This window comes from Patiria miniata, unplaced genomic scaffold (genome assembly GCF_015706575.1).
Source record: "Patiria miniata isolate m_02_andy unplaced genomic scaffold, ASM1570657v1 HiC_scaffold_10, whole genome shotgun sequence".
NCBI lineage: Eukaryota > Metazoa > Echinodermata > Asteroidea > Valvatida > Asterinidae > Patiria > Patiria miniata.
Genome location: NW_024037048.1, coordinates 3,887,292 through 3,906,371, shown reverse-complemented (window position 1 = coordinate 3,906,371; position 19,080 = coordinate 3,887,292). Strand labels below are relative to the sequence as shown.

Here is a 19,080-nt window from a genome sequence, read left to right as displayed (position 1 = left end):
TAGCATTCACTGAGATTAGAAGACGCACATAATTATCCCAAACTGGCCAAAACCTTTCCATTCTTGGTCACCGTCAAATGCTTTGAGTTTCCCCTGGTATTTCTTGCTTTCCCCATATTCCCCGAGTTTTCTCTGACTGAAAAGATGAAAACTCATTGCCGAGGTTCTCCTTGATTTTCAGAGTGAAAAAGATGGATGTTGAAATTGTTTTCTCTTCAAAAATGTTAAAAATGGATATGTCTTGAGTATTATTATTCCATTCATCTGTCCGTTTAGAGTGTGTTTCCATCTCTGATTGTGTAAGTCTTTTCTAAGTATTTTTGTCGTGGTCATGTACGTCTCTTTATCGTGGTCGTCACGCTGTTTGCTTTGATTGATGTGCTGTGTCCGTCCGTTTTAACCTGCCTGTTTTTGACAATTAACTCATGTAAACCTAGTTATTTTGAAGAATTTTTTCTTTGTATAATTTTAAATTGTTTTTAAATTTTAGCTGGTGCATTTGTATTTCTGTGAAGCGCTGTGAACGTCAATGTTGACGGATCTGGCGCTGTACAAGAATTAGTTATTATTATCTTTATTTAAAATGTGACCCAAAAGCAATAAGCATGTTCAACTTATCAAACGGCACAGTCAACGTGTACCAAAATTACAATTTTCATCCACCTCAGTAGTTTAAGAATGGTGTCATGTGTACCACGACTCTTCTTCTCAAAACCATCAGCTGTACTCAATAAATCAAGTTGACAGACCCCCCCCCCCCAGAAAACCCCCAAAACAACAAACAGAGAATTACTCACATTGAGGGAGAGGTGCTTTGTAAAGTTGACGGACCGTCCTTTGTAAAAAGCCGCTGATATATCATCCGAGGCAATCACAGCGCAAAAGGGACGGTGATTCCTGCAGTCTACGGCGTTGCAGTGTTGACCGCTGTGGTCCAGCGTACTGACGGCACTACCGTCCCAACGAACTAATTTAGAGGTCCTGGGTAAGGCCGGGAAAAAACACTTTGATTTAGTGCAGCTTTGCACTGGTTAAGCCCCAGTCACACATTTACGGTTTGGTTGGAGCTACAAATATCCACGGTTTAACCAGTAATCAATTGATCACGATGAACCGTTGAGATTCGTGGAAAAATCAACTTTCTAAGAACGCGCTCAGGTTTCAGGATAGATAGCCTCGACTATCCTACGGTACGTTGCTCTACGAATACACCACGGTTTGTCAAGAACATAGACGGATTGTTGAAGAATATCGACGGTTTTACTTTAAAGAATCATGACGTTTACGCTACGATTTTTTTTTTGCGATTGGGCCACGGATGACCAAGGTTCTGCAGTAGTAAGGGAGGCGGGGGTGCTGGACTTTGTCATAGGTCTGTGGGTAGTACAGGGCCATTAATGAGAAGTCAGGGTACCAGACTTTGTCATAGGTCTGTGGGTAGTACAGGGTCAATGGGAAATCCCCCGATCTCAAGAAAAAAAAAAATAAAAAAAATAAATCTAACGGAGAGAGAGTGAGAGAGAAAAATCTGTCGTCGCTAAAATGAGGGGAGTCTAATTATTTATAAATCTAAAAGTCTAACCTCAAAAAAAAATGAAGAAAAAATATTATATTTCCTATAATAAAATGGAGAGTAATATGTTTAGACCGACCGTCAAAGGATATTCTAAATGGAACAAAGCCACGCTGCGTGATTACGTACAGCGGTATAATATACCGCACAATGAAAATGTTTCTCTTACTCGTAAAGTTTACATCGAGGGGATAAAACATTATGAAAGTAAATTTAAAAACTTGAGGAAAAAGACACTACATGAGCTCAAACAGATTGTAGACGAACACAATCTAGAATACGTACCGACGGGTTATAAAGGACGAGTTTTGAAAAAAGATTTAATCTCGGCGATTAAAACATACAGACAACCCGAATACTTTACAGAGTCAGCTTTTAGAGAAACGAGAAGGTTTAGAAATTACTACAGAAACTGGGAATTAAACCCCAGACTTTATAACCACGATTTAATCAAGTTTTTTGATTCGCACAAGGAACAAATAGTCAATAAAATCAAGTCTGAATTGAGAGAGCTGAGAGGTTTAAAAATGGAGCTCACAATCAAAATAAAATACGAAAAAACCAAACCGGATGGTACGATCGAAACGATCGAAGCTATTCATTATAGCAAGCAAAAAGCCGTTTTAAATCAAAGTCAAATAAAACAGGCTTTAAAAGAAGAGATCGAAGAGCTATTCAAAAAGGATGAAAGGTATACGAATCAAGGATCGGGTTGGGTTTTAAAAAAGATAATGGCGTTATACATCAACATCAACAGATATAATCCAGCGAGAGGTAGTTCCTACAAAGACCTACCCGAATATCTTAAAATTAAGAAGGCGATGATCAACATCAAAAACAAAGACGATGAGTGTTTGAGATGGTGTTTGAGAGCTGCTCTTGAGTTGTATACGGATAAAGTAAAAAATCAAATAAGAAATAATCCTAATTATAAAATTCATAAAGAAGAACCTGTTGTATACACCAAAGACGACGGACTCAGTTTTAAAGGCGTTGACTTTCCGACACCGGTCGATCAGATACCCAAGATAGAAAGACAAAATAATTTATCGATAAACGTATATGGTTATGAGGGTGAGATATATCCATTATACGTGTCTAAAAACTACAAGGGGAAAGAGATCGATCTGCTTTTGATTTCTAAAGGTGACAAGCATCACTATTGTTGGATAAAAGATTTTACGAGGTTGATATACGACGTTACGAAACATAAATGTAAGAAATATTTTTGTCGAAGATGTCTTTGTCATTTTACCAATCAAAACAAATTAGACAAACATATCGCCGATTGTAAGGGTATAGATACACATCCATCAAAGATTGTATTTCCTCTGGGTAAACCAAAATACATAGACGGGCAGCCAAGTGAAGAGAGAGACGTACCGATATTAGAATTTAAAAACTATAGGCACAAACAAAAAGCACCATTTGTCATTTATGCCGACTTTGAATCCATATTACAAACAACAACATCCACAGATAAAGAGACAAACACAAAAAAGATTAACGTTCACAAAGCTAGCGGTTATTCGCTAGTTGTCGTCCGATGTGACGGTAAAAATGTATATCAAGAGACTTATAGAGGTAAAGACTCTTCAACTAGATTTATAACGACGTTGTTACAATTACAAAGCGATATTAATTGTCTATTTGAAACTATTTGTCTATTTGAAACCCATGAAATTTAACGAGCGAGCTAAAGACCATCACGATAAAACAAACACGTGTTGGATTTGCGAAAAACCAATTTATACCAATTATTCGAGCAACTGTCAGTGCCAGAACCCCAGAGAACCCAAAACGATAAAACAAAAGAAAGAATATCAGTACAAAAATAGTAAGGGATTTATTGAGTCTAAATGTCTCGACTGTAACAAGAACATTAATAAATTTAGAAAGGTGAGAGATCACTGCCACGTCACTGGTAAATATAGGGGTGCTGCACACGCTTATTGTAACCTCAAACTACAAATTAAACCCGGTTGTACACCAATACCAGTCTTTTTTCACAATTTACAAAATTACGACGCGCATTTAATCATGCAGGGAATGACAGAATACGATAGCCAAACAGAAATACAAGTGATCGCTAAAAATTCAGAAAAGTATATTTCGTTTTCGATAGGAAATCTACGATTTTTAGACTCGTTTAGTTTTATGAGATCGTCGTTGGATAAATTAGTGAAAGCTTGTCCAAAAGAGTCGTTTCAGCTACTCAAAAAGCATTTTAAACATCCTGACTTGCTATTACAAAAAGGAATTTATCCCTACGAATATATGAACTCGTTTGACAAGTTTCAAGAGACCAGCCTACCACCCATCGGCAAGTTTTACAGCAGACTAAAAGACGAACATATATCGCAACAAGACTACGACAGAGCTCAACGCGTGTGGAATGAGTTTAATATACACAATCTAGGAGAATATCACGATTTATACGTGACCACCGATACGTTATTACTGGCAGGCGTATTTGAAAACTTTAGAAGAACGTGTATTACAAACTACGGGCTAGATCCAGCCAATTATTTTACCGCACCCGGATTGTCGTGGGATGCTCTATTAAAACACTCGGAAGTTAAACTCGAACTATTGCAAGACGTAGACAAACATTTATTTTTTGAAAAAGCAAAACGAGGAGGCATATCTAGCGTGGGTGGAATGAGACATCACAAAGCCAATAATCAATATCTCGATGACTACGATTCATACAAACCCTCGAGTTATATCGCTTATCTGGATGCCAACAATCTGTACGGTTGGGCTATGAGTCAATATCTACCGTACAGCGATTTTAAATGGACACCCTCGAAACCGTTTACCGAAGAAAGAATATTAACGCTGAAGAAAACGTCAAACACCGGTTATTGCTTTGAAGTAGACCTCGATTACCCGAACGATCTACACACCAAGCATAACGATTTTCCCCTAGCACCAGAAAACATCATCATACCCCAAGAGTGGATGTCTGATTATCAAAACGAATTATTAGATACCGAACCTAGTAGCGACGTACAAAAATTAACGTGTACCCTCAATCCAAAACAAAAATACGTGTTGCACTACGTCACGTTACAATTGTATCTCAAACTTGGTTTGAAACTAAAAAAGGTACATCGCGTGTTAAAATTTAAACAAGCGCCTTGGATGAAATCTTACATCGACAAAAACACACAACTCCGAACCAAAGCGACCTCTGATTTTGAAAAAGACTTTTTTAAACTGATGAATAACAGCGTGTTTGGTAAGACGATGGAAAACGTTAGAAACCGAATAGATGGTTACCTACTGAGAGATAATAACGAGAGCGATCAAGAAAAATACAAAAAAATAATTCAAAAACCGAGCTATAAAACAACAACGCCGTTTCCAGAATGTGACCTGTCGTTTGTCGAAACGTACAAGACTAAAACCTTGTTAAACAAACCAATCTACTGCGGAGTGAGTATCTTAGATCTCTCAAAGACGCTGATGTACGATTTTTATTACAATCGATTGAAAGACAAGTACGGAGATCAAATCAGGTTGATGTATACTGATACGGACAGTCTGTTGATTGTCGTTTACACGGATGACATATACGAAGACATACAATCTCACGGGCAACACTACGACTTTTCAAATTACCCAACAGATCATCCTTTGTACGATCCAACCAATAAGAAAGTGATCGGTAAATTTAAAGACGAGTTTGGAGGTAAGGTCATTCAAGAAGCAGTTTGCATAAGACCTAAGATGTACTCGATTTTAGCGGATGACAACAACATCACTCTTAAAAAAGCCAAGGGGGTCACAAAATCGGTCACTGACAAAAAATTAAAACACCGGCACTACTACGACTGCATCTTTAAAAATAAATCTAAAACAGAAACGATGACTCACATTAGGTCGGAAAATCACATCCTTTACACCATATCTCAAAATAAACTATCGTTGAGTCCGTTGGATACCAAGAGGTACATTTTACCGGATGGAATACACACGCTCGCTTATGGTCACCGTAATCTAGATCTTAATTAGGCGGTAATTGCGTGTCCTCGGGTACGACTTGAAGCTCTTGTCTCACAAAACTCCTTTTTGGACCGTTTTGAAGGTAATAAAGAGTAGGACCCGTCGTGACTTTTTTACCGTTAATCATTTTAAATTGACTCGTTCTTTTTTCCACGTTAAAAATGTCTACGCTCCAAATGGGATCCGTGGCTCTTCTCGAGGTTCCACCCTCTTGCTCACCCGGGTAATATAAATATCTAACCATTGCGTCTTGCGGTAATTGTTGCTCTTTTGTTTTAACGGGGTTAGCCGGTGATTGCCGGACCTGTTCTAGTTTAACCGCCTCTGACGGTGCTTTAGCTATTAATCTCGTCGTTTCATCGTTTATAGCTTTGATCACGCTGGGTAATCGCTCGACCCATTGCGTGTTTCTACTCTCGGGATTTAACATTTCTTGAGCGTACTGATGACCAAACAGTCTCTCGGCTAGCGTTCGATTAAATCTTTCTACGATACCCTGCGATCGGTGGTTTCCTGGTTCACCTACGATAATCTCGACGTTTTTTGAAGCCATCCATTTTTTAAATGCACCTTTAAATTCGGTACCGGCATCTACTCTCAACGTTTTAGGGTAACTCAAAGGCGACCTCGCGTAAATCTTGACGATAGCATCCCGCGTGGAATCCGCCGTTTTAGAAACCAAAGGTTCTGCTTCGTGGTATCGACTCGCAACGTCGACAACCGTCAAAGCGTATTTGTAAGTCTTGCGTTTTACTTTATCCCAGGGTAGGTATAGCACATCCATTTGGTGAAAGTCGTTTGGTGTTTCAAACTCTCGCGATGTACTCGTAGGTCTGGGTACATACGCAGGACCCGGCAGATAAATTTGCCAGATCGCTTGTTTTTTAAGCCAATCTCTGATTACCTTTTTATCGAATTTGGTTTTATCGTGTAAATGGTCGACGGCGCTTTCACCTTTCCAATAACCACTCGGGCTATAATACAGTTTTTGAAGTTTATCCATCATTTATTATAATAATAATTTAAAAGGCTTTATACATTAAATATATGGCGTCAGCTTTTGCAATGATGGTTGGAGGTGCGATCGTAAACGCCTTAGCTTTTGGGGGTTCAAACTTTTTATTTTCAAGTCTAAGAGATGATGGCAGCGAAGAGCGTAAGAGACACGATTTAGCGACAGAACAACTCTCGGCCGCCAGATATCAGTGGCAACGAGAACGAACGAAACGACTCGATTTTCTCAACGAACGTATCAGAAAACAAAATGCCTCTAAACAAACATTTTCCAACGTAGACCAAGCGTTGCGTTACTACAACGAAATGACCGGAGAAAACGTCGAGTTACCCCGCGAACCCAAACTCGAAGATTTTTACGAGCCTAGCGACCAACAAATAGAAAGAGAACTGGTGTTTATCGCGGGAGGAACGCTATTGGTGGGCTTCTTGGCTTACAGATATCTTTAAATTTAAAACTCGTATAAATAAAATGAATGCGTATGGAAAAAAGCTCAATCCCAGCAGGCTATTAAAAATACCTAGATCTATCAAGGGTGAGAGAAAAGAGGTGGTCATTACCCACAATCCTAGTAGTATATCGGCGGGGCAAACGCTGAGAGTTAAGTTTCCTCAATTGGGCGTAGACGACGTGATCGTACCCGACACTTGTAAACTAGCTTTTAATTTAGAACTCGAAGGTGCAGGCGACGACAATAGAACCATTTTTAACAATTTGGCCAGAAATTTAGTCAGCGAAATCAGCGTCAGACTTCAAGGTCACGAAATTATAAGTTATCGTAACGCCGACGTGTATCACAACTTTAAAGACAATTGGATCAACAGCTCGGCAACTCGAAACATGGCGTACTCGGGCATAGAAAAAGAAAACGTGTCTAAACTAAGAACGGGGGCTGGAGATGCTAACGCGGGTGCCAACAACGGTAAAGATCAGGCTATCGCGGATGCCTATGGTAACAGATATTGTATTCCCCTAGACATTGACATACTGACTTCGCATCACCCTTTTTACCCCAGCGGTTTAAAACAACCTCTGACGTACGAGATAAAGTTTAACGATCACGATAAAGTAGTCAACAGTTCAGATACGGCGGCGATGTACAGTATCTCAGACTTGTCTCTCGAATACGAAGTGGTGACCAACAGAGACCTAGCTATCACCATCAGGAATAAACACAAGGGGTTAATGCAATATCTGTTTGATAAAATCCACTCGCTAGAAGTTAGATCCGTCAACAAATCGGACACACTTTGGAACGTCAGCGTCAATCAACCCATCAGGAGTCTCAAGGGTATTTTGTTTTTGTTTAAAGATCCCACTGAAAAAAGCCCGCAGCGATTTTATAATCCAAAACTAACCAAAACATCGGTGACTGTAGAAGGTAAACCCAATCAACTCTACAGTCAAGGCATGTTTCAATATCAACACTGGTACGAAATTAACAAGTTCTTTGGAGACAGCGATACCGAAAGCGGGCGCGGAGTAGCTAAAGACTTAAATTTGACGGGTTGTGACCTCGGAGACTATCTAAAAAACAAGTACGGTCTGTGGCTCGATTTTAGAAGTAACGACGACAATTCCGCTCACGGATCTGGTAGGAAACTCGGAGACGGAGGAGGCATCAACGTTCAATTTAACAGAGAAGCCGAAAGCCAAGGTGACCTCACGATGTACGTCTTTTTGGTCATGGATGCTCAATTGACCTTGGAAGACGGGAATTTTAAATCTCTGTTAAGTTAAAATGACACAACCGCATTGCGCTTTAATCGTCGGCAAAACAAATTCGGGTAAAACCAAATGGATTTTGGATCTGTTAGAGTCAGACTATAAAAATACATTTGAAGCGATAGTCATCATTTGCCCTACCATTTTTAAAAACAAAACATACATCTCCAGAAAGTGGATTCAAGCAGATCTTGAGGTATACCTCTGCGATCCGGAATTGTATAAGATGACGCTCAACGAAGCGATCGATTTTTACAGTAAAATATTCGAAGGTGTTGCCACGCTGTTTATCGTGGACGATTGCTCTTCGGATCAAGAGATTAAATATCGTAAAAAGACGTGCGCGCTAAGCAAGATGGCGTTTAGCGGAAGACACATAAATCACAGCTGTTGGTTACTGACCCAAAAGTACAACAGCGTTTTAAAAGATTATAGAGAAAACACGGCATGGTTAGCGTTATTTTACTGTAAAGATAAAACATCGTTTGATCAAGCGTTAGACGAAAATGACGTCGTACCCATTGAAGAACGAGATTATATAAAACGACGTTTGAGAGATGTGAAATATAGTAAATTAGTCGTGTACACCGAACCTCCAGTTAGTTACGAGCTACTTGAGTAGGGGTTAAAAATAAATTAACGCAAAAAGCTCTTCATAACGTTTTATTGTTATGAAGAGCTTTTTGCGTTGAGAGAAAAAAGTGTTAGTTTTTGTTTCTTTTAATGTTACAACTTTTGCAAGCCAACACGCAATTACTTTTAACGTGCCCGATTGAGTTATCTAAGCGTTCTATCGTTGCCATATCGTCTCCAAAACAATCGTACTGTAGAACGACTCGGCATTCATCGTAATAACAATGTTTGTAGTCCTCTGTAAGACCTCTTAAAAAATCGGTGTCGACAAAAAGTTCTGGATTAAATCTATTTTTATCTTTATCCTTTTCCCGACAACCCAAGATCCATCTCTTAATAGTAAAGTCTACAGCCTTACCATCATCACTCTTACATTCTCGACATTGCCCTTGGATGCGGTTGTGATAACATATATCAGAACCGGCGCAATCTTTACATATGTTGCGTTGTCGATTATGTGGACAGATACCAGAACCACCGCAATCTTTACAATAGTAGCGTTGACGACCATGTGGACATTTTGTTTTTTTAATTTTACTTCTACACTCATCACAGGTTTTGTATTTTTCACCGTTTGGTTTGGTGCTTAGATCGTCACTTTTACAAAACTTACAAACGTTTGATTTCGAGTAATATTTTTGTTTTATTTTATCCCTACACATATTACACGTCTTGTAAGTTTTACCGTTTGATTTCATACCGAAATGTTCAAGCTTATAGGATTTATGGCACTGAACACAAAAGTTTAATATTGTCATTCTTTCTATTTATTATAGGATAATAAAAATTTCTCATTTTTTATTAGCAATTTTGTAACAACAAAATCAGCAAAAATAATAGCTTACTGCTCAAGTGAAATAAGTTAGGTGCTCAACTAAAATAAGCAAGCTGCTAAAGTTAAATTACCTAGGTGCTTAACTAATATGACCTAGCTTAGTAGCAACCTATTCAACAAGCTATACATGTATTACAATTTGTTAATCAACAAACGTCAACAAAATACATTTTGCTGTTAGTAAATGATAGCAATATTCGAGTATTTGCAGTTTTTGGCTATTATCGTCATATCGATTAATTTATCGTTTTACACCTACGAGTACCTTTGCCTTTGTAACAAAGTTGCAACAGCCACAACAAAATTAAATTCGTTTCTAATTAAATGGAAGACCTAAAACTGACTTTAACAAACGAACAAGATCACAACGCAGAACATAAAGATCGTTTGTGCGGTGTCGTAGCAGCTGGAAACTCTAGAAAGTACTTGGGAAAGGAATACACCGTTAAACATATCGAAGCTCTTGACAGTAAAGAACTCGACAAATTATATCATCTGTACGAAACTAAATTTGGAAATGAAATTGTTAAAACCGTTGGTAAATACACTTTAAGTCTATTTTCGAGAGTGTTAGCCGTTGTTACACCCGTACAAGTTTTAGGCTATAACGTCACTATAGATTCTGAAGAAGAACTCACCAACGACTTGAGTTCTGATCCTATTATAAGCGCGAGTATGGCTGGTATGTTGAGCGACGTTTGTTACAAGTACGGAACTTTAATATCACCCTTAGTTGCTACGATAATCACAACAAAACATTTGAAATTGAATAAACCTAATATAATAAATGGAAGATCAGAAAGCAACGACAGCACCGATCACAGCTCAACCAGCAGAGACAGAGACGCCCCAACCGATAAAAACAACGTCGTCACCGACGGTAACGAGAGTGACCAAGACTAAAAATCCTAAACGAATACAGCAGGGTAAAGCTTTAGCCGAGCACAATAGACAGATGAAATTAAAATTAGCAAAAATGAACGTAACATCAGATGATAATACGAGCTCACCGGACTACAACTCTTGGGTGATGTGGGGGGCTATAGCGTCCATAATAGGAGTGGGGTTGCTGGTACTAACAAGAAAGACAACTGCGCCGGTTGTACAGCCAGTGCCGGTAGTCACGCAACCCACTACACCCAGCGCCCCCAAAACGCTAGACATGGAATAGATCAGACCTTTTAGGTCTGTAGCTAAACCAGCAATTTAAAAATTGTTATATTAAAAACGATGAGTAACTTTGACACCAACGGAATAGCTAATACGATTTATCACGGAGCCGTCATATCGGGTTTGGTAATGGGATACGCCATGGTAGGAAATAAACTACTCAAAATGAAAGCGCCGGATTTAAACAAACTAAGCGTAGAAGATGCGGCTAAATTGACGGGCATTATAAGTGGAGCTCTGGCCACGCAAAATTGGTTGGTGACCCAGGGTATACTACCGGGCAGTATAATGAAAACGGCATAATTTAAATAGGTTTATTAAATAAATGGCCGATGGAGGATTTGACTTTGACCATGTCACCGAATATGAGGATCCACCTGACATTAACTTAGATGATGATGATGATGTAGCAGAGACCAATCTGGATTGGGACGATACTTTTGATACTCCTGATACACCGCTAGACACAGAAAGCGTCCTCGGCACGGGTACAATAAGCAGTTTATCTATAGAACTAATAAAAGAAGATGTTGATTCATTTTACAAACAAAATAATATAGACCCCGCGTTTATCGACCCCAACGATTTTGAAATTGGTAAAGACAGAAATCTATACGTTAAAACATATAAAGGTCGAGAACCATTATCTTTTAGACGAGGTGGTCAAAGAATATATTACAAATTAAGTACCTTACAAAGTAAATATGGTACCGCATTTATTCGCGACACCCTCAAAATCGCTGACTATAAACCAACACTACTTGCCAAACTAAAAGATAAACTCGAAAAAGTACAACCCGAGAGTATCCCCATGACAGAACTACCCAGAGCCACCGATGAGGTAACCGAGATTATAGACGATTTACAACGCGACACTGGCGCTCAAACGGAGGGGTTAAATTACAGAGAACTCCAGGGTTTAGACAAAAGTCTTCAGACGTTGAGAGGTAACCTAGAACTTAATTTAGCGCGTCTCACAGAACTGGACCAAGAGATATTTGATGCCGAACATGAATTAGGTGATCATAGGATCAGCGAAGAAGAACGACGAGAGTTAAACGATAAATTGAGCGACTTAGACGCTGAAAGATCCGCCAGATTAGAAGCCGCAAAAACCAACGAACGAGGGCTCAAAAGTCAGATCGCTAGAATCAAAGAAACGATTAATAAAATATTGGGCAACGACACGACTCTGGCAGAAAAGATTAGAACTCTGTTTAGAGAACAAGGTGTGACCGTAGTGAGCATTTTAGCCGCTTTGAGTTTAGCCATCAGCACGATAGTGAGTAGCATCGTCGCTAGCGTGAGAGGCGCGGGTGCCCCACCCACGCCAACACCAACACCAACACCACCAAAAGGCGGTATCAAAGAGTGGATTTCAAAACAACTCGCTTATTTTGCATCTGCTCTTCAAAAACTCGGAGTGAGCGCGTTGGGTGCTCTGCCGGGCATCATAGGCAGCGTACTCAGTTGGATATTTAACGCGCTGAGTAAGTCCGTATCGTGGTTGGCCGAACACTTGTGGGCTTTGTTTTTGGGTGTGGGGGCCTTGGTGTTTGCGTACCTGCAAAAACGATGGTAGTTGTAATCAAAGTTAAAAACAAAACAACAAAAAAATAAGCCTTACCAACTTTGTGCTGGTAAGGCTTATTTTTTTTGTTGTTGTGAGATTAGAGTGTGACTTATCGCGTTGCCTCGTAAGCTAAAATACCCATGCCAACGATAGCTAATATTCCTACCGTCAACGATAATTTTTCGTCTTGGTGAGTTTGTAGTTTTGTGGGTTGGGTTAAAACTGTAGGTGCTGGTGTTGGTGCTGGTGTTGGTGTAGGTGCTGGTGTTGGTGTTGGTGTTGGTGTAGGTGTTGGTGTTGGTGTTGGTGCTGGTGATACAACATCGTTTGTCATAGGCTCTAGGGGTGTTGGTGGCGCGACGTCATCGGTGTCATCAAAAGAGTCATCCGGTTGAGGTTGTGAGTTTAAATCTGGTACCAAACCAGTTTTCATACTCTGGGTAGCGATTTGAAGATTGTTGTTATAGCCGTCGTGCGTTCCAACCCTCAAGTTCATATCCGATGGAATTAAATACAACCCCGGTTTCACGACAAAATTTAAAGGCGTTCTGGCATACTGCAAAGAGTCTTGAAATTGATTGATACTCGTTTCCATGTCGTCTACTGCATTGATGATATCTTCAACGATGACGTTAAATTGTCTCTGAGCGTCTAATCCGGTGCCCGGTGATAATACGCTCGTTTTTGTTTGAGCCTGCGCACCGAGTAAAGCGTACACGTAAGATCTGATCGATTCGTTGATCTTTATGATTCCCGCGGAGGTAAACGAACTCTTGGCGGGTATAAAATCTAACCAAGCCATTTTGACGATGTCGTCTTGTTCGAGATAACCCTTCCAATGCTTAAAAAAAGCATCGTGTTTTTTTGGATCGTCTAAACCCCAATTTTTATCACCCGTGGGGTTGACAAAATCGTCGAGTGTGGTTGTGTTTTTATCATAGTCTAACGGCAAGAGTAAAAACGATTTTGTTTTTTCGTTCCAAAGAAAAAGCCGACCTAAGCCATAAGTCTTTTGATCTCTCGTCTGTTTAAAAGACTTATTTTGATCGATGGCAAACGTCCGACAGATGTTGGTAAATGCTCCACGATCATAGGTGTTGCTGAGAGCGTCAAACGAGTCTTCTCCCGGTATTGCTACGGCCATGTCGTTTAATATCCTTCTAACCGTAAAGTATAGATGAAAATTAAATAAAGCTTTAACGTAACGGTTGTTCGAGTTTAAAATATCGATTCCAACACCACAGCCCGTTGTAGCGCAATAGATCGCAAAGTTTAACTGATTTTGATAAAAAGACATGGGGTCTATTTTCCAACGAAGTACAGCATCGTTGGTATTGAGGCGAGATATTTTATAGTCCGAGATTAAGTCGGGAAACGGGGTTAAAAACGTGTTAGACGCGTTGACCGTAATCTCGAGTTCGCCAGTGAGATACGGACTGTCTAGTACATGCGCTGGGGTGGTAGCTTGTCGTTTGGCTACATTTTGATTTACTTGTTTCGTTACCTGATCAGCTATCGATTGTATCTGCTTTTTTAACGACTTAAAATCACTCATTATTTTAGTTTCAGTTTTAATATAAAAAGACTTTAAAATAAATGCATTCGTTTCACTTGTTTCAAAATGAGCAGACGTTTAATTTAGAAGACGTCGTAGATAATTTAAACGGTCAAAAATCTGTACGCGTAAAAAGGGTGATGTTTAACCCCGGATATTTTAATATTTCCAGCGCCACAGAGATTGATTGGTATACGCAAATAGACGCGAGACCCGCTGAAAGACCTGATGATGTTATAAGACCCGAACGGGTTAACCCAGATGTAGAAATAAGAACAGATAGAGATTTTATTGCGCAATTGGTACCCGAGTACCCCTACGACTTTTTAATAAACGACGAAAATACTTTCAATAGAGTTATAAACGATCTTATAGAAGCGTACGAAGAAGATAGACTAGACTCTGGTTTAGAATCCACCCAAGAAGAAATGGATCAAATTATAGATGTTATAAGACTTTTAAGCGTTAAAAGACAAACCAAAACACTAACCGACGTACAATACAATACGATTATATTTTTAAAAACAACTTTATTTGAAAGAAGAGGCTTCATCTATTCAGGTAAAAAGATAGCGCTAGAATATATCGAAGGTACAATAAGCGAACCTAGAGCGAGAGTAATTAGAAATGCTGGGATAACAATACGGGGGAGTCTTGTCGTGTCTGGTGATAATTTAGATTTTATTTCTCCGAGTCTTTTAGCACCGTTACCAGCCGGAGTCACCGGTTCGGTCACCATCCCACCTGGGTGGTACGACGTCGATTGGTTCGATTTTATTTTAAATTATATACCCGGGGTAAGTTTTCGAATATTTAGAGAATCTAAAAAGGTGACGTTGGTTGTAACCGACGTCAATCTCAAATTGCGCTTAAACAGAGAAGTCTCTCGATTACTCAATTTACCCAAAGGAAGACTGATACCCAAAGTGGTATATACGGGGTCTTACGACATTAATCCGTTTAAATTTTTGTTTATTCGCTGCCCGCAATTAAGTACGAGTGAAAACTTTTTTGATGGTCGACCGTCCGACATCTTAAAAATCGTACCCGTGGGTACGCGCAAACCCGAACCTGATAGAGTCGAGGATTTCAAGAAACTTAAAAACGGTATAATCGACAAACTGACATTTTCAATCATAGGTGAAAAAGGACAGATCATCAACAACAAGGGTGTGAGTATCATGATCGAGTTGGAGATCTTTTAATTTTAAAATCTTTTTATATTAAAAACATGAGTATAGATGGTAAGACGTTATACCCCGATATTTCTGGAGATGTACTCCGATTAAATAGTAACGAAGAAACAAAAGTGTACAGACTTAAAAAGATTGAAGAGATTCGATCTTTAATCTTAAAAGAGAGAGACCACCGAGAGCACACTTATAAAAAAATAAAGAGAGTGATCGACACTATTAATTACGTAGAAATAGGATTAGAAGGATTGGGGGCTATAGCGGGGGCTGTCGGTATTCCCGCTCTCTTGGGTGTTATATCAACCCCCGTTGGATTGGTGCTAGAAGGAACGTTTATAGGCGCTTTTGGTGTAGATATTTTGCTTAGAATCGCGTCTAGGCGATTATCCGCCAAGCTAAAAAAGCACGACCAGATTAAAATATTAGCAGACTCCAAACTTAACACGATTGAAGAATACGTGTCTCAAGCCATCAACGACGGAGATATATCGCACGAAGAGTTCTTACTGATTACGAGAGAACTCGCAAAATTTAACGAGCTTAAGCAGAAAATTAGAACAAAGACCAGCACAAAGCTTCAAAAGATTAAAAACGATACAGACTTTGAAAAAGAAGTTAAAAAACGGGTAGACGAACGGTTTGCAAAAGAAAAAAATCTCTTATCGAAAAACTTACAAGTTCAAATTCACGGTAAATAAACATTATGAAAGCGAACCACCGAGTTATACCTCTATTTCACCTCTTAGGGTGTTACCCTCGGCCCCGCCTTTATTGTAGTGGTCATCGTATATTTTTAGTGCTTTATTAAATTGATTTTGAGTCACTTTAAATAAATCTCTAACTCGTTCTTTGTCTAATCCAACGACGTGATGATAACACGCCGCTATTAATGACCGTTTGACGCAACCATTCCCCCTCAATGTTTTGTAATTAACGAGCTCGTTATATTTATTGATTGTTTCTTGGACATCTTCTAAGTCTTGCTCTGGACAAACAGACAAAAAAAGTTTCTCCACAGTTTTTCTTTTGTTTCTCTTTAAAGTTGACCAATTGATACGATCTTCTTGCGCATTTTCTGCCGAAAAATCAAAATAACGTGAAACTATTTCACCGCACGTTTCACAAATTAAAAAACCATTCTCGATGAGTATATGATGATCGCACTTATCCCCAAGTTGTGACGTCCCAAAGTATTCCATCTATTTAATAAAAACCGATATTATTTTTTATTCATTTTTCAAATACTCGTCGGTCTAAACATATTACTCTCCATTTTTATATTAAAAAACAGCTCCTCACCTTTTACAGGGTAAGGAGCTAATTTTTTTCTTTCTCACTCTCTCTCCGTTAGATTTATTTTTTTTATTATTTTTTTTTCTTGAGATCGGGGGATTTCCCATTGACCCTGTACTACCCACAGACCTATGACAAAGTCTGGTACCCTGACTTCTCATTAATGGCCCTGTACTACCCACAGACCTATGACAAAGTCCAGCACCCCCGCCTCCCTTACTACTTCTGCTACGAATAAAGCGTGAATATTCAGAGTACAACCTTTAATGTGAGAACCCAAGCACTTTAATATGAGAACCCAAGCACATCTGGGCATATCCGTAAGACATTCGTAGCGAATTCGTAGTGATTTCTACCAAGAATGAGCTACGAATCTCCAAGAATGTGTACGAATAACCGCGAATAACTACGACTCAGCACGGTTGTCATGCAGATGTCCCACAGTTGCACTACGAGTTGATTTTTATGACGTTTCACCACGGAAGTTTTTAGTCTGTTTCCCTGACACCATTGTCCTCTTGACTTAAAAAATGGGGTCAGGTTACTAGCGGTGAATCTGGCCTACATTCATTGCCCAGAATTGCTGGTAATGTAATTCCTGGGCAACCAGCCTGTTGCAAAATGGCAAGGCCGCGAATATGCCACTTTTGTGGTACATTGTGTAATGAGCTTCGATTGTTGCTGAATTTGAAAGTATCTCTGGCAAATATCAATAAAGAGAACAAAATATTGCTGCCCAATATCTACAACCTACAACAGGGGTAGTAGGGGTGTCAGTGTCTATTATAGCATTGTGCCCTCAGTGTGTGGTTGTACCTGCCCCTATGGGGGCCTCGGGTGCAGCTAGCCCGGCTGTTAGTACCGGAAAGGGCCCTATACCCAGGGTTAAGGGTGCAGGTGGTCTCGCACCTGGCAGCGGATGATGAGTCTTGTTACTCACAACAGTAAAATAGACGGAAGAGGATTGTATTTGTCCCAACGGCTAACGTTACACTAGGTTACCGGACTACATCCTTGACAGAACGGTTCCTCGAGGCGCAATGTAGACAGTGCATCCTGGCATGTGCATGGGATCCTTGAAACTGTGGAAGGCAGAGTTCCTGGTCCGGTGGGGATTCCCATTTCGCAAACCTCCCAACTTTCCTTTCCACAATATATGCAGACACCAAATGAGAAAATATGCGTTGTTATAAGACCTAACAACAACTATGATAGTAAGAGAAAGGCCAAGAAAAGAAAAAAAATTGGCATCACCTTCCTGCTTTCAAACATCCGTAAACTGATAGTTGCTGACAGAGTAAATGATGTTAGCAACATTGATAATCTTCGCCACTTAGCTGAAGTTCATAAACCATCATTCCTTGTGGTTGTGGAGTTGGATAGATGACTCCATCTCCAACAGTGATATCAGTATCACTGGTTTCTAGACACCTATCAGGAGAGATAGAAACATCTGTGGTGGAGGCATTGTCGTCTGGCCCAGGATGGGTCTTGATGTATCTCGCCTAAGTGTTATGTGGCTCACTACTAATTAATTACTGATTACTGATGGGCATTCAAACAAAAACCGGTGGCAGGCTTGAAGTGTGTATTTTAGCTTAAAACACAGAAAGAGGTGTGTCTATCAGGTTATACGCATCATATGTTGATCATCTGACTTGCCCTTGTGTGTATTTTGATTTATTGGTGATAAAGAAGTATCGTTCAAGCAGCGAGTGCGTCAGTGTTATTTGTCAAGTGCGTCAGTGTTATTCGCCAAGTGCGTCAAAAAACCTACATTTGCATAGTAAAATATCCACTAACCTGGTAGTGTGTGTAACTCCACTCATCGCGCGTAATTCCTCTTAGAACGCAAGAAGAGTATGATAATGATTTACTGTTCTGTCTGAGTACTTAAAGGTTCGACCAGTAAATAGGCCCCAAATTGCCTGCGCCGGCCAAATCACGATTTGCATGCCCTCAAAATCTTCAGTATTTGAGAGTATTCTGGGCCATGAACTTGAGGGTTTGTAAAAAATATGGGTGGAAGTCGTGCACATGACTGGGAGCTTGCAATTCCGTGTAATTTGGATGTTATTTGGACCCTAAAAGCGCTCTATTTTGGCAATCGAGTGTAGGCACCGTTTTTGAAAATGGCGATTGGCTTCAGGACTATTTGAAGGGGTGATCATCTTCGGATGGATATTTCTCCTAAAAGTCATCAGTTGACCACCCAAAACTTGAAAAGAAGATGAAAGATGATGAAATAAACTTTAATTTGATGTGTGTCTCGAACACCTTGGAGAGTTGTGAGTATTTTTCCCGAATTTCTAAAGTGGGGCATTTACCATTGGGGTCTATGGAAATTTTATTTACTGGTCTGGAACCTGAATGCATTATGATAGTAAATCCGACGCATTTGCCATGTAAGATAACGCATGCCCATTGTGTACATTTTCTTTATCTAGCAAGTGTGTGAGACTTATGCACTGGAGTTGTCAAATGACTCACGCCTACGTTTAGCG

General features: G+C 39.7%; 1 protein-coding gene across 1 annotated transcript in view; it reads right to left on the bottom strand.

Annotated features, from left to right (window-relative positions):
• Positions 1–19,080, bottom strand: part of LOC119740231 (WD repeat-containing protein 1-A-like) — a 141,943-nt gene that overhangs the window by 77,108 nt on the left and 45,755 nt on the right. The window contains exon 5 of the mRNA XM_038215470.1: positions 798–981. Within this exon, the coding sequence (XP_038071398.1) occupies positions 798–981 (184 nt within the window). The remainder of the gene's footprint in view (positions 1–797; positions 982–19,080) is intronic.